The 17,271-nt window shown below is 42.2% G+C and overlaps 1 protein-coding gene across 5 annotated transcripts in view; it reads right to left on the bottom strand.

Moving 5' to 3' along the window:
• STN1 (STN1 subunit of CST complex) overlaps nt 1-12,450 on the bottom strand; it is a 32,139-nt gene extending 19,689 nt beyond the window's left edge. For 2 of the 5 annotated variants that reach the window (XM_070432348.1, XM_070432351.1), the window contains exons 1-4: nt 12,179-12,450; nt 11,726-11,919; nt 9,261-9,356; nt 3,013-3,081 (exon numbers count right to left, since the gene is read on the bottom strand). In XM_070432348.1, the coding sequence (XP_070288449.1) occupies nt 3,013-3,081; nt 9,261-9,356; nt 11,726-11,858 (298 nt within the window). In that variant the 5' untranslated portion in view covers nt 11,859-11,919; nt 12,179-12,450. The remainder of the gene's footprint in view (nt 1-3,012; nt 3,082-9,260; nt 9,357-11,725; nt 11,920-12,178) is intronic. The other 3 variants (XM_070432349.1, XM_070432350.1, XM_070432352.1) reach the window with 3 other exon arrangements.
• Between the last annotated feature and the right edge of the window lie 4,821 nt (nt 12,451-17,271).

Genomic DNA, 17,271 nt, shown 5'->3' with positions numbered 1-17,271 from the left:
ACCTTCTTTGGGTTACTTTATGGAAGCTGCAAGGGAGGGAGGTTACCTCTTCTTCAATATCATTATCTACCTAAACCAACAATATTTTTAAGTACTGATTTACTTCCTACTATCGTATTATTATTTCTTTTTTATCGTATTATTTTTGGTTTGTCATACACTAGTGTTCCTAAAAGAACTGAATCTCTCTTTGGGTCTATTAATCAAATACTCTGCTCTTTAACCTAACACAACTTAGATGAACACATCTATTATACCAAGGGAAACTGCAACCTCAGGAGCACAGAGGACTTCATGTATCCAGTAACCAACAGCTAGGAATCTAGACACAATCAGCATTAATGTCACTCAGCTTACTGGGTTTCTTCAGAAAATACCCGAGTATTACTTTTTAAAAGGTTTTCCACCCCCAAGTCCTCTCCTACTTAGGCTGAATTGTAAATGCCTTTATAAGTCTCACTGCCATTATTCAGACGGTATAGGTGATAATAAATGCTTCATATCGTACTGTTGAAATGATCTGACTGATGGCTGGTCTGAGAAAAAGGTGCTGAGTTGCTTTCATTTAAAGCAGTGGTTCTCAACCTTCTGGCCCTTTAAATACAGTTGCTCATGTTGTGACCCAACCATAAAATTATTTTCATTGCTATTTCATAACTGTAATGTTGATACTGTTATGAATCGTAATGTAAATATCTGATATGCAGGATGGTCTTAGGCGACCCCTGTGAAAGGGTCGTTTGACCGCCAAAGGGATCACGACCCACAGGTTGAGAACCGCTGATTTAAAGGGTACATGAAACTACCAAACGGGGTAAAAAAAAAAAAAAAAAAAAGCTCAAGCTGTGTGAATTAATGAATATAATGAGATGGCTAGAGCCTGACAGAATTTCATTTTAAGAAACCTATTCCGTGCTGAAAGATAAGCCCTCTTTAAAATTCTAGTATTAAGGGCCCAGCTTTCTTAACTTTCCTCATAAGCTAAGTCCAAATTCTACATTCAATGTGACATTTATAGGAGTTAATATCATATTCTTATACCTCAACTGACTGGAACATGATTTTGACTCAGATTAAAATTTGGTTTAAAAAAAAAAAAATCAGTCTTCATTGGCCACTTTCCAGTGGAAAGATTTAAAACTGAGGGCAATTAAACTAAAAGGAGAAAATGGGCTAGTCTGGAACAATTTAAAGATACCAAACCATATATAACATGATGAGAATCATTTTCAGGCTTTTTCCCTGTTCTCTTACCCTCTTTATTTTTATTCTCAAAGCAATTTTCAATTGATTTTCAGTCTGTCCACCCCAATTGTTCATCTATGTATTCATCTAGATAGAGATATTTTTAAAAACCACACTCTCAGTATTGACAGCAATTTTACCTAAAAATTACTAAGTATAAGAGCTATATAATATTCCTGATGATGTCATTTCTTTAAAAAAGAGCTGACTTTGAAAATTAAAACAATGGCTAAAACAGGTCTGCAAACCATGGCCTATGGGCCAATTCCATCCACAACCTGTTTCTATAAATAAAGTTTTATTGGAACAGAGCCATGCTGTTTATGTATGGTCTATGGCTGTTCTGTGTTATAATGGCAGCGCTGAATAGTTGAGGGGCAGACCATGTGGCCCACAAAGCAGAAAACATTTACCATCTGGCTCTATACAGAAAAAGTGCTGACCCTTGGCATGAAACAAGTATGCATATTCAAACTATACCTTCTGAAGAAAGCACACACACACACACACACACACACAAAAACCCTATACCTTCTAAATGAAGACTGTGGCAATACAACAACCATAAATCTTCAAATGATTTTAATACGCTAGACATATGCAAATTCAGATATCTGATTATCTCATAGGTTTATTTCCTGCCTCTGAGATAGCTGCATAAAAAACCTGTTGTCTTTCTTATTTTTTTTTAATCTACAAAGCTTCCTAAGCTAACTTCCTACAGTGACATTAATTTAGATTTTTCCAAATTAGGAAAGGGGAATACGAAAGAATTGTGAAAATGATGTTCAAATTCTAAATGTAAATGCCAACAAAAAATTAGGCAAAGTAGTATCCATTAGTCAGTATAGTCAAAGCAGGGGGTTGAGACTATGACAGGAAATGGCAGAAAGGAAAGAAGAAACCACTCCAAGGGTTACACATTACCATGTATAACACGAGATAGATACTGGATGTTAGATATGACAGCAGGCAATATATACTGACTAACCCCACTGTGCATGGTATCATACCGTCTATGTCATAAAACAGGACAAACAAGGTCCCACTTTCTGTAGCTTTTCTAGAACCAAAATGATCCCCAACATTGCACCATATTTTTTTAATATTATGAACTTAAGCAACTCAAAAAACCACCTATTAAATTACACTCAAGAAATTTTAAATGCTGTTTCAGTTATAGTCTATGTGTTTACTATATAATTTTGAAGTTCTTTTTCCGTTTATATTACTTAACGGCTAACTTCAAAGGAATCCTATCTTCTCATTCTCATCAATGTTAGAATTTCTGGTACAGTTGTTGAACATGTAGAGATTTCAGAAAAATTAGGATCTGAATGGCAGCATAGAAGTTAGTGGCAACCACTTAAGAGGAAAAGTCTTCAAAATCTTCTTTGGCCAAGTGGCATGGCCGGAGCAAGGGAATTCTGACCTGGCTGGCAATTAGGCTAAAATATCTTGATTTGGGTAATGACTGGTTTAGTAAAAGTGAAATGCTGAAATTCCTAGTAACCTAGTCCCATTCTTTAGGTTAGGAGGAAGTGAGCACCAAAGTAATGGGAGAAAAAAAAAACCCCAAGTGGCTCCACTTTAGTACCAGTTTGCAGAGAAGCCAAAGCTCTCTGCAGTGCAGTGCTTCAAGATAGTCAATGTAATTCATCAGTGGGTAAATGTGAAAATTTAGGCCCTTCAGTTGTTCTGATGAGCTGCCTTGAGTAAAATCCACTGGTCAGCTGAAAAGCAAAGGAGTGTGGCAAATGAAATTACCTGAGGAAGACTCGGTATCAGTCAAATTTTTCCAGCAGATGCAGTTTATAACTCCAGTGCTATCATCCACTGCAAGAGAAGTGTAAAAGAGTAGAACAGAGATTTGGGCATTGCCGGTGAATTAGCACATTGTGATTGATCAGGCTACACTAAAAGATGGCCTTTTCCAATTCTCCTTCTAGCTTTAGACATAATCTTCCACCCTACACCAGTGGAAACTGCTTGTCCGCAATGTCAAAGTGATACATGGGCCTGGTGGAATGTAGTCAACATTTCACTTACCCTACACCTCAAGGGTACTAATGATTCTTATCTAAGCCTCTCCTAAAACTGGTGTCCTTGGGAAGTTAAGAGCAAAAAATCTCAGTGACTGCTAACACAGAAAATCAGCCTTGCTCTTCTACCCTGAAACAAGAGAGCGTCACGTGGTCTGTGGTCAGAGGCACTTAGGGTGCAGCCTTTTATCACCATTTGTTCTTCCACTAGCTTGCTGACTCACCTAGACAAAACATCCCAAGTCTGTGGGCCTGAGCCCAAGAAAAGCCAAGTACATCACAGAAGGGCAAAGTTTTACTTTCATAATAGAAAGTGATTATATCTTGGTCACACACACAATACAGGTCTGGCTTATTTTATCCCCAATGCTAAAAAACAACAACAACAAACCAAATCAAAGAATTCCCATTGCACTTGGATTTATAAATGTAGAGGTAGTTGGAGATGTTTACTATGGGATGATAGGTGTTTTCTCTTTGCCTAATTTCCTTTATATATATATATATATATATATATATATATATATATATATATATTTTTTTTTTTTTATTCATTTCAGACAGGGAGAGGGAGAGAGAGTGAAACATCAATGGTGAGAGAGAATCATTGATTGGCTGGCTCCTACACAATCCCTACTGGGGATCAAGCCCACAACCCGGGCATGTGCCCTTGACCGGAATCGAACCTGGGACCCTTGAGTCCACAGGCCGAGGCTCTATCCACTGAGCCAAGCACACCAGGGCATCTTTGCCTAATTTTTGACAAACTCAGAGCAGAGGCTGCTAAACATGGGGTCAGTAGGGTTAATGATTTTTAAAAATCATCAGCTAGACTGCTGCAAAATATAATATACTAGAGGCCCGGTGCATGAAAATTCATGCACTGGAGGGGGGGGTCCCTCAGCCAGGCCTGCCCCCTCTCACAGTCTGGGAGCCCTCAGGGGCGGGAGGCGACCTGGCAATCAGGAGAAGGCGATGCCCCATCACACCTCTGCTGCTGCCACTGCTGGCAGCACAAGCCTTGGCCAGCCCTGGTTACCTGAGCCTCGGCCGGCCCTGGGCAGCTGGGCAGCTGCCATCTGAGGCTTGCCTGCACCTCGGGCCGGCCCTGGGTGGCTGGGGGGCTGAGGGGACTAGGGATCTCTGGAGGCAGGCACGCAGAGCGGCAGGGCCTGCCTGGGGGCGGGCCTGGCCTTGCCATGCACGCCTGCTGCCCTGGCGGGGCTGAGGGGACTGGGCACCACCATCTTGTGGCTGTGGGCGTCGCCATCTTTGAGGGTGGGGCAGTCAATTAGCATATTCCCTCTTTACTAGATAGGATGAGAAACAGGCAAAACATTTTTTTAAAATATATTTTATTGATTTTACTACAGAGAGGAAGGGAGAGGAACAGAGAGTCAGAAACATCGATCAGCTGCCTCCTGCACACCCCTACTAGGGATGTGCCCACAACCAAGGTACATGTCCTTGACCGGAATCAAACCTGGGACCCTTCAGTCCTCAGGGCAACGCTCCATCCACTGAGCCAAACTGGTCAGGGCACACAGGCAAAATTTTTTATGGCTGGTTTAAATATGTGGAAATCTGAAACTGAGAAGAATATTTCTTACAACTAAAATACATTCTAAATGGATTTTATTTTATTAAGTGTAATATAGATAAACTTAAGAAGAAAATTTGGATTTATAGCTGGTAGGGAGAGACTTCTTTAAGCAGACCTGAAAATCAGAACTCATTTTTAAAAGTATGATATAGCCCTAACTGGTTTGGCTCAATGGATAGAGCATTAACCTACGGACTCAAGGGTCCCAGGTTTGATTCCAGTCAAGGGCATGTACCTTGGTTGTGGGCACATACCCAGTAGGGAGTGTGCAGGAGGCAGCTGATCGATGTTTCTAACTCTCTGCCTCTCTCCCTTCCTCTCTGTAAAAAATCAATAAAATATATATTAAAAAAATAAAAGTATGATATATTTGTACAACTAAAAACTAATACTGTATAGCAATGTTATAAATGATGGGGTTAGTGTCTTAATATATAAAGAGCTCATACAAATGAATGAGGAAAAGACCAAGACCACAAGAGAAAAAGTGGCCAAGAAAAAATATGTCATTCATGAAAGATATAAAAATGGCCAATAAACATATGTCAGCACACTAAACTCACTACTTACAAGAAAATAAAAGAAGCAAATTTAAATAATTTCCTCAACTACTAAAATGGCAAATAGTATTAAAAACACTGATATCCTCATGTGTTTACTGTTAGTGAGACTGCAAATCTGTATCAAGTTTATAAAAGCAAGCTTGGAAATATGTACCAAATTTTAAAATGTATACAGTGGAGTCTTTGACTTAGCATTTCCTTCCAGTAATTTATCCTCAGGAGGAAAAGAGAACAAATACTATAGATATTGTTTACACTACTGAAAGTTGGAAATAAACTAAATGTTTATAAATATGGAATTGACTAAATAAATTACAATGGCATAGCATATGAGAAGTTACAATGAAGATTGCTCATTGCTGTTGAAAGATATTCATGCTTCATTGTAAAACAGAAATTGTATATATAATCTTACTAGAGGCCTAGTGCACGAATTCATGCATGGGTGGGGTCCCTAGGCCTGGCAGGCAATCAAGGCCTATCGGGGGGCTGGCTGGCCAGGGGGAGGGACCATGGGAGGTTGGCCGGCCAGCCCCCCAATCAGGGCCATCAGGGGGACTGGCTGGCCAGGGGGAGGGACTGGGGAAGGTTGGCCTGCTGGGGGGAGGGGCCATAGGAGGTTGGCTGTAGGAGCGCACTGACCACCAGGTGGCAGCTCCTGCATTGAGCATCTGCCCCCTGGTGGTCATCATAGCAACTGGTTGACTGGTTGTTGGGTCATAACGATTACTTAGGCTTTTATATATAGAGTTATATATATAATCTAATTTATAAAAAACATTAAATAATTTATTTTGACAGAAATTATTTTAAAACATTAAAATGCTAATAAAAGTTTCTCTTGGAATATGGGGAAGGAGTCCCATATTCAATATATTCTTGGACTGTAAGCCTAATTTCAGGGCTATTAAGAGAAAGAAATATGAATAATAGTTATGAAGAAATAGGCATATTTCTTCAATATGAGGAACATGTTAGAAATATTAGGATGTTCACTCAAACATTGACATTGTTTTTGTCTCATTTACAGATGTCACATGAGTTTTCTGTACTATTAAAAATTTCTCTAGCTTTAAATTTTATTTGCTAATGAGTTAAGTATCATTTTAAGAAGCAAAAAAATTAATAAGGGCATTTTGAGTTTTAAAAAATGTATGACAGCTTTAGGCATGCCACTTCTCTGGCCAGTTTAAAGTCTTGATTTATAACTGAAAGTCAAAAAATGTTAGCACATGAATATCTGTTCTAGAAAATGGGAGGTCATTCTGATCTTTTTATTTTGTATTATTTAGGTCATTCTGATCTTGACTGTAGCCTCCCAGGATTCTAGGCCTAAGCTGAAGTAGCTGCCAGGTGCTCTGTGTGCTCACGGCAACGCCACCAAACCTTTGACTTCCTGGCCAACAGACCCTCTCCTGGCGCCCTGAGGTTTAGCTGCTGGAATGCCCCCTGGAAGGTTATTTCCAGCTGGGCAGTACCATCTGGGCTGCGGCCTTTTGTTTCAGAATGGGATGGGTCAGTAGGAGCAGGAAGCATCCTCAGCATAGGTCTGCGGTGAGTCAGGCGAAGCAGGACACAGGACAGCACGAGTGGCTGCCTATTTTGTTAAAATAGAGCCAAGCTGGGCCCTGAGGACAGCAGGGAGAGAGCTGCTCTTCCTTGAACAGGCTCACATGACTTAAAGTCACAAAAGCATTTCTACTCTCAATTATTTCAACCTTCAGATACCTTTTGTTTTCCCATAGCTCACAGATGTGTCATCACATCCACTCTAAGGGAAATGTTTATTGGGGAAGACACAGACGTAATGCCTTCATCTTTTTACAACTGGAAAAGGGGTTAAGTGAAGCCCCTTTAGGTCACAGGAAGAATACCTACCCTAGTCCTAGGGCCAGGACCGATGTCCTCAAACAACCTCATTTATTTGATTTAAAAAAGAGAATAAAATCTAGATGCCACTGATTGGGGCGGAGGGGGATGGGTGAGAGAAAAATCCAATTGAGTTACATGCGAACTATACAGCAACTAGAGTTAGTAAATACACTGGACCCATCAGCGGAACCTTGAGCAAGTAACTGAGCCTTAGTTTTCTCACCTGTAAAATGAAACTATCTGTCCTTTCTATTTCAAAAGTTGAGAGAGAGAATAACATAAAATTATGCATGTAAAAATGCTTTGTAAATTGAAAGATACTATTATTTCATCATTAGTATTTGAGAGAAAGTACTGTATACTATAGATGATGTATTTGCCCACAGCTGGGTATGCTGTAGGAACTTAGTGACTGCTTGTTGAATTGTCTGAAGAAAAATAAAACCAATATCTTTGTTAAAATAAAGCAGAGATGAGATCCAATGAGGGGATCTAGTTCAGAGTTTTAAAAACATATATGCAGAAACATATATGCAGAAAAAGCAGAGGACACGAGAAATCTCATCTTTGCATGATATTTTATAAGCACAAGACAATCATCCACAGGAAAATGAATACATGTTGAAGGAATGCAATGATACTGTATCTGTAAATTATCAACCATGCACAGACTAGCAATGACATGATCTTGGTCACCTAGTTCAACTGCCTCTGTCTTTCCCCAAGTAGAGCAAGAACACAGATCCAAGGCAACACAACAAAAAGTGACAATGACAATTACAGCAAAGATTTGGAATTCAGAGTTAGGCTTACCACAAAATGTCTAGCTTGGCTCCTTATCTATAAAGGATCTTAGAGCTGCATGAGGCAATGTGTTAAAATGCTTACATTATACTCAATAAAAAAAAAAATCAAGACTCTTGACACTAAAATCATATTCCAATAATCAATAGTATCCAAACTATAGAAACCCTTATGTTTCCATCATCATGAGGGAAGAGAAATTTTCTGATAATGCATATTTAACTCTGTAAGTAGCAAAAGGCTTTTTAAAAAATCTTTTCTGACCCAGATGGTGTAGCTCAGTGGTTGAGCGTCGACCTGTGAACCAGGAGGTCACAGTTCGATTCCTGGTCAGGGAACATGCCCAAGTTGTGGGCTCGATCCCCAGTAGAGGTGATGCAGAAGACAGCCGATCAGTGTTTCTCTCTCTCTATCCCTCTCTCTCCCTCTCTCTCGAAAATCAATACAAACATATTTAAAAAAACTTTTCTGGATATAAATCTTACAACTTAATTTTTCACACCTCCTTGCCTTCTTGAAGGTCTACTTTAGCATTAATCTAGCCTCTTCTTTTTAAAGATATCAATATAAACATATCTTACCATCCTTTGCTATTTATAGCTATGTCCTCAGGTATCAGGTACCTGTCTCTGATCCACCAGTGATCCTAGACTGCTGTATTTTAATTCTTCTGCCTCTGAACTCCCCGCAGCTGTCACTTGACAATATTTATTCTGACTTGTTGCCTCATTTTACACTTAGTCCATGTCAGGGGCTCCAAGGGGCTCCCAATAGAGCAGTGGTTCTCAACCTTGGCTGCACATTAGAATCACCTGGGAATCTTTTTAAAATCCTAATTTCTGGGCCTCATCCTCTGGAAATTCTGTTTCTTTGTTACTAATGTTGTGGCCTCACCCCATAACAAAGAAACAGAATTTCCGGAGGATGAAGCCCAGAAATCAGGATTTTAAAAAGATTCCCAGGTGATTCTAATGTGCAGCCAAGGTTGAGAACCACTGCAATAGAGGAAAGTGCATGGGGGTCTGTGAGAGTCCCCAGCTGCTCTGAAAGGCTGGGGTTATTTCAAATTCAGCATAAAAATAAGTGGGGGTCCTTCCACATAAACTCAATGTCAGACACAATTGTTCTTACCTCCGTAACTATAGAAAGTATTTCTTTCTCTCACTCCAATTACAGTTCCCAAGATATCTACTTGTCTTATTGGATGCCCATTGTAAAAAAATACACCTGAAATTAAAAAAAAAAAAAAAAGCAAAGTCCATATAATGTATGATTACATTTTCTGTTTCAATCACTGTTAACTGTGGGGATGAGGGTGGGGGTGGGTGGTTGTGCCAAAAATCTGTGGCATGCTGCTTGCTGAAATTCCAGACTTAAGAATCAGCCCTTGACAAACCGCAAGCCCCAAGAAATCAGATGTCTTTTCCTCAAGGGTCATAAGGAGAAAGCCTGGCTCTAAAGAAGCGCGTGCTACCCTTAGCAGGTGTGGCTCGGTTGGTTGGGCATTGACCTGTGCATCAAGAGGTCACTGGTCCAATTCTGGGTTAGGGCATATGTCAGATTGTGGGTTCGATCACCAGGAGGGGGCATGCAGAAGGCAGCCGATTGATGTTTTGCTCTTACATCAATGTTTCTCCCGCTTCCTTCCCCTCTCTCTCAAAAAAAAAAAAAAAAATCAATGAAAAAAATAAAGAAGCATGTACTAGTACAGAAAAAGGAAAACCAATGTTGCCCAACTGGATTTGGTTAATCTTCCTTCCACTTGTGAAAATTAAATGTACCTCCCTGTAGAACTCTCATAAAGAGCCTGAAAACAGTCATTATATTACAGAACCAAACTTAGCACTGTATTATGAGGGACTGGAAAAGGAAAAAGAGGAAACCAGGAGAAAGGCTTCTTTGACTTTTTCACCGGTGCTTTTCAAGGAAATCAGTCATCATGTCCATGAATTAGCAGTAGCTTTTGGTTTTTTTGTGTGTGTTTTTTTAAGAGAATATTATTAAGTTACCAAACACTATGCTTTGGGGCCAACACATTACAACTCAAAAACTTTAAATATATATTTCTCTTCTTACTATATCTTATTGATTTTTATAGAGTTAGAAACATCATGAGAGAAAAACATCAGCTGCTTCCTGCACGCCCCCTACTGGGGATCGAGCCTGACCAAGGTACATGCCCTTGAACAGAATCAAACCCAGGACCCTTTAGTCCATAGGGTCTAATGCTCTATTCTCGGAGCCAAACCAGTTAGGGCTAAAATATATTTTTATTGATTTCAGAGAGAAAGGGAGAGGGAGAGATAGAAACATCAAAGATGAGAGAGAGTCATTGATTGGCTGCCTCCTGCATGCTCCCCACTGGGGATGGAGCCTAGAACCTGGGCATGTGCCCTGACCAGGAATCAAACTATGAATTGCTGGTTCACAGGTTGATGCTCAACCACTGAGCCACACTGGTTGGGCTCAAAAACTTTTTTTTAAAAAAATATATTTTATTGATTTTTTACAGAGAGGAAGGGAGAGGGATAGAGAGTTAGAAATATCGATGAGAGAGAAACATTGATCAGCTGCCTCCTGCACACTCCCTACTGGGTATGTCCCCGCAACCAAGGTACATGCCCTTGACCGGAATCGAACCTGGGACCCTTGAGTCCGCAGGCCGACGCTCTATCCACTGAGCCAAACCAGTTAGGGCTAATTACTATTTCTTGAGGGCCCACTACATGCCAGGCACTATCCTAAGCACTGGTAGTATATACACTGAGTGGCCAGATCATTATGACCACCTGACGTTTGTAGGCAAATTAGGTATAATTTTGCGTTGAAGTTGCTAGAGGACCAGACCATTATAAATAGGGAAGCAGGTTGTTTACCACGACAGTAGAAGTGATTTTTTTCTGAAGATATGGGTAAACAACACGATTTAACAGCCTTTGAACGTGGGATATATATATATACACACACACACACACACACACACACGCACACTGAGTGGCCAGATTATTATGACCACCCCATCAGTACTTCGTTGGGCCACCTTTTGCCTTCAATACTGTGGCCACTCAGTGTATGTGAACAAGGCAGATGATGCCCTTCCTTTCAGGGAGTTTATATTATTTTGACATAAATTCAAAATTTGATGTGCATTCAAAACTAAACAAAATCCCACAAGAAATCAGGTTAATCCCCATTTTTACAAAGAAGCTTTACAGGTGAGTCACATCCAGGCCAGGTTAAGTGGCACAGTTAGGAAAGGGTGCAAGGCCTAGGGATGCCTGGTCCAGTGAGCTTTTCCACCAAGAGAGGCCCAGGAAAAACAACTGGGCATTTTAAAATATGGAAGACGTCAAACCCGGGTAAAAACATTCATCATTACAAAGGTTACTCCTCCAAACACCTGTTTCAAAAAAGATTTAGACAGTTTTTAAGTTGCACAGAAATGACCTCTTTTGAGGATCCAGGCCAGGCCATTTGCAAAGCCTGCTGGAGGGAAGGCTTTCCTGCAAGCCCCTAAGCCCCAGGTTTCTCCAGTTTGGGGGGCGGGAGGGGTGCAGATGCAGCACAGGGCATCCACCAGGCGACCAATCACATACCTGGCACCTGGCACGACTCCTTCAAGTCCAAGATATCCCTGATGTAGAGTTTTGCAAAGGCTAGAAACACAGGGTCCAAACCCCACAGGAGGGAAGGGGTCTCCTCTTCACACCGGCTGGATTCAGACTGCATCGGGAGGCTGGGCTGTGGCTTCCAGCCAATCCTGCAAGTCTCACATCAGTGAGTTGGGAATCTAGATTGGAGACACAAAATCAGGATGCAAGGCGGTTAAAGGGGGTGAAATTGGCACGGCCCCTACGCTGATCGCGGGCGGGCATCCAGAACTCTGCAAGGGCTAAGCCAGGGGTCCGGGGCCTGCCACACTGCACGCCACGGGCCTGGCCTAAAAGGCGTTTCCCGCGTGAGGACATGTGAGTTCCGTATGACTCTCCCCTTGGAATCTCTCCTGCCCCACGGGAGTGTGTCTCCTTCCCCAAAAGGTAAACACCAACTTTTCACTTTGGGGAGATCGGTCCAGACAGGCGGAGGCAGTAGCCGCTTTAATGGGCGGGTCCCACGGAGGAATTGGCGCCCTCGTGGCCATACACTGGTGGGGCGCAGAGGGTGGGTCTGTCCGTCGGTCTGGTCCTGCCTGCACTTTCCGGTTTTCCGGATGTGACTGAGAAAAGAAGGCGAGCGGAAACCAAGAGTAGATTTGATCCGTAGCCCCAAAGGCCGCGCCCGCGCTGCCGCCCTCAGATCTCCGGAGCGCGCAGGCACGGCCCTTCCGGCACTCCGAGCCAGTCGCCTCTGAAGTTCCGGCGGGGCCGACACCGCCCTCGGGGCGGGACCAAGCCACGTGTCTCCGCCCAGGCCTTTCCTCCCAGCTGCCGCGGCCCCGCCCCCCGCCAGAGGCCACGCCCACTCACCCACGACCACGCCTCATCCCAACGAGGCCGCGCCCACCCCGCCCGCGGCCACGCCTCTTTCTGTGCCCCGCGGCGGCGCCGCCCCACGCTCTCTTCCAGGTGGCTGCGGTTTGCGCGGTACTTGTTTCACTCGGGCAGCTCTCTGGTCCCTCCACCCGCTCGGAACCCGCGAGTCTTCGTGGGTATGCAGAGCCCAAATTTCCAAGACCTTGGGAGCTGACCTGGAAATTTCTGCTGCCTAAACCCGGCGCTCAAAGTCACCCTTTCACTCCCATTCTCAACCCCACCTCCACCCCCCACCCCCAACACACACACCACACATACACACAAGAGAGGCTGGGATTGGTTCGGACAATTTTTTTTTTTTTTGAGGGGTGGTTTTCCTGATATATTAACTGAAAAAGTAAATAAAGCAATACCAAAAGCAGGATTGCATTCTGACATATTTTAAATGTTAATTTACCCTTGATAAATGATCTAACACATGCTTTCGGACTCTACAGTCGCACTTGGAGATAATGTCAGTATCTAAATTTGAGCCCTTATATAAATGTGAGGTTCTCCTCTTACTCTGTCTACACTCTGGAATGTTATACATTTAAGAATTTTAAAAAGCTGGCATTTTTGTAAATTATGACCACCTTGATGGTGCTTGTTCCCATTAGTCCTAATTTAAAATGAGAAAAGATAGCCACGTTCCACTCCCATGAACAAGTAAGTACATCATGACATTACCCATGATTGTAATTCTTCCTAATTTACAGGGACTATAAAATGTCAGGAGTATAGGTCACTCTGGCAGGCCATTCCTGGGGTGGTAGGTGGTAGCCAAAGAGATAATTGCTAAACCATTAGCAGAGAAGGAACTTCAAGCAGCTGGAATGGAAAATGTGTGTCATTAGAGCAATGGCATTTAATTACATCCCTAGCCACTGAAGAAGCTAAAAAACAGAGTCCTTGGTAAAGTACAGCATTGCCCAGATTCCCCTGCAATGAACAGTTGGGTCTGTGGAATTGAAGAGAAGACACCCTTTCTAGTAAGGGGAGACTCTCTTGGAGCAACAACACCCAGGAGGACACCCTGTAAGACAGTGCCTCCAGCTAACCTGGGTGAGAGACAGGTTGGGTGACATTTTCCTGACTGCACACATCTGCTCCAGGGTGGAACCCAAGAAGAAAATCAGTATGGGTGTACTCAGAGCCTGAAAAGACTTTCATGGCTTTCAGGGGCAGAGTGCTAAGGGTGCTAGAAACAAGGGACCTTGTGGACTCCATGATTACTGCCAGCCTTGGGGAGGGCCACACCTGGGGGGAGGGGTGGTGGTGGGCAGACCAGGAAGGTAGGACTCCTTGGACTCCAGGGATGCTGCTTTTGATGTGAGCCTAAAACATAAAGGAGTCTGTTGCTGCTGAAACCTAAGGTGAGATGTGTAACAGCCTAAGGTGAGAAATGGAACAGAATTTCCAGACTGCAGAAGCATCTAGAAGAGTTTGGAAGGAACTTCTTCCCTGACATCTCTTTCAGGATAGATTCCACGTTCCCCAAACCACTGCCTAGAGGTAGGCAAAGGGACTCCTGAAACCATTAACACTGGAGAGCTCTTCAGCTTGAGATTTCAAAACCCTGCATCCCTGGCCAGATAGCTCAGTTAGTTAGAGCGTTGTCCTGATATGCCAAGGTTGTGGCTTTGAACTTCTGTCAGAATACATTGAAGAAGCAACCAACGAATGCATAAATAAGTGGAACAATGATATTCCCCTCCCTCTCCCCCCCCCCCCCCCCCCCCCCCCCGCTGTAAGTAAAACTTTTTTAAAAGCCTCCAAAGCAGATAGTTCAAAACCAATAGTTGCCCTAACTGGTTTGGCTCAGTGGATAGAGCGTTGGCCTACGGACTGAAAGGTCCCAGGTTTGATTCCAGTCAAGGGCATGTACCTTGGTTGCAGGCACATCCTCAGTAGTAGGTGTGCAGGAGGCAGCTGATCGATGTTTCTCTCTATCCCTCTCCCCTCCGCTCTGTAAAATATCAATAAAATATTTTTTAAAAAGAACCAAAAAAAAAAAAAACCAATAGTCAACACTTAATGCTGGGAACCTTTCTTATAGCTTCTCAATGTGAAATAATTTGGTTTTGAAAGTTTTTTTGACAGACTGGACAATCTCTTCTAGAAAGTTAAGATTTTAGCAAATTCATCTGGAAAATGAGGTTGAACTATCTCCAACTTCAGAGCTCAAACAAGCTGGTCTTAACCATTTCTGATTTTTACAGGTAGGATGGTGTTTGCCCATTTGCAATTGGATTAGATTTTGTGTTCAAAGTTTATAATAAAGACAGCTTATCAACATTCTTTTTTTAAAATATATTTTATTGATTTTTTACAGAGAGGAAGGGAGAGGGATAGAGAGCTAGAAACATCGATGAGAGAGAAACATCGATCAGCTGCCTCCTGCACATCCCCCACCGGGGATGCGCCCGCAACCCAGGTACATGCCCTTGACCGGAATCGAACCTGGGACCCTTCAGTCCGCAGGCCGACGCTCTATCCACCGAGCCAAACCGGTTTCGGCCAGCTTATCAACATTCTTATTATGTTAAGGTTATAACCCTGGGGGGCCACCTTTAGTGACTCAGTGTACCTTGAGCACTTTCTGTGTGCTGTGGGGGAGCATTAAGAATCTTTATTTCACTGGAGCAAAAAGAGTGATGCATGTAGTAACAAAGCAACAGCCTAAATTGTGATGAAATACAGAATGTGTGGCCTGGATAATAATTACTGTATGGGTTACAGGAGGTAACCTCCTGATGGGGGGGGCTCATTAAGTAAGGTAACATGTACCCACTGGAACAAGGTAAACACTCAGTACACATAAACTGTTATTATTATTCACTATGGAGATGGGATTTAATACTAATTTAACTTTAGAAAAATATAAAAACATTTCAATATACCTCTATTTCCTTCCCCATTCTTAGTGCTGTTATTACCATTTATATTACATCTATATATGCTATAAACCCAACAAGATAATGGTATAATTATTTGTTTATACAGTCATATGTCTTTTAAAGAAGGTAAGAAATGAGAAAAAGATAAACATAGTCTTTATAAAAATGTTTGTATTTATTGATTTTAGAGATAGAGGAAGGGAGAGAGAGAAAAACATCTATTTGTTGTTCCACTTATTTACACATTTATTGGTTGATTCTTGAGTGTGCCCTGACTGGGAATCAAACCTGCAACTTTGGCATATCCAAATGACACTCTAACCAACTGAGCTGCCCCGCCAGGGCCCTCATAATCTTGTATATTAGCCCATATAATTGTCATCTCTGGTGCTATTCATTTCTCCCCATAGGTATAGGTGCTCCAAATTGAATAAGCCCCATGGACTGTGACTGAAGTACTGTTGGTGCTCATGGCCTGCCCTTCCCTGCCAAAACATCTTTGTTGATCAAGCTGGGACTGGGGGTGGGTGTGGGGCATGAGACCAACCCCAGGCCAGAATGCCACAGACTCCCATTGTTCTTACCTGAAGTTCAGCTATTTTTCAAACATAGATGCTCTTCAGATTTTCATGTGCCTTTGATCTATTCTCAGAGTACTAAAATGGCTTTTTTGGTCAAATTTGTCCTGTTTTGTGGTTGCGTTTTTGGGGAGACCAGTTGCTGATTTTCTCAATCAGCTATGGCTGGAAATCCCTGATGGTAGGGTTCGTAGTTAACAGGAGGTCCTTTGGGTCAAGCACAATGTGGTAGCTCAAGAAATAAGGGGTGAAGGACTGAATTGTAGAACAAGATCAGAAATTACCTAACTGGAGAAAGCAGTTACTTACAGCCCATCCTTCCTCATGGAGTTTTAAGTCGATTTCTAAGTCAGCGGGAGACATGTAATTCGCTGGAGCACTTCCTGGAATGAGAAGAACCAGAAATGATGTCAAAGGATGGCTGAGTGTGAGATACCTTCTAGGTCTTTACATTTAAACTAACTCTTCTTTTTTACCCAAATGGTCTGATGTGACCAAAGGGGATCCAGAGATGAGGATGATGACCTTTGCAAAGATGAAGAGAGCAGGAGGTAATGGGCTGGGGTTCATCTTGGAGAGCAGAGAATAACTTTTTCATTAGAAACACTTGTGACCCAAGAGCCGGGGTTGAGTGCATGAGAAAGAATTTTGCATTTTGTGTTTTAAAAGTCTGTATCCTGAAGAAAGTAGAATGGTGGTTGCCAGGGACTGGGAGGAGGAGAAAATGGGCAGTTATTGTTTAATGGGTACAGAGTTTCAGTTTTGCCAGATGAAAAGATTTATGGAGATGGATGGTGATGATGGTTGTACAACAATTGAATGTACTTAATACTACTATACTGTGCACTTAAAAATTATTAAGATGGTAAATGTTATGTATATTTTATCACAATAAAGAATGAAAAAAAGAGTTGTATCTCAGGGTGATGCTGAGCATGGTGTGGTTTGTACTATGCAAACCTATGTGACAGTCACCTGTGCACCACATTATACCTGGTCATTTAAGACACAAATCCACCCAGTGTCTTGCCAAGGGTGGAGGTTCCTGTGTGTACTGGGTAGTTTATGAGATAGGTGGACTATTTTGAATTGGACTCATGCTCATAATGAGCTGAATGGAAACAATCATACCTTGTTCTTCACCTCTAGTTTT

Source organism: Myotis yumanensis, unplaced genomic scaffold, assembly GCF_028538775.1.
Source record: "Myotis yumanensis isolate MYYU_CA2020_CCGP unplaced genomic scaffold, mMyoYum1.0.hap1 SCAF_13, whole genome shotgun sequence".
Classification (NCBI taxonomy): domain Eukaryota; kingdom Metazoa; phylum Chordata; class Mammalia; order Chiroptera; family Vespertilionidae; genus Myotis; species Myotis yumanensis.
Note: the sequence above shows the minus strand (reverse complement) of the source record. Positions and strands in the feature narration are given on the sequence as shown.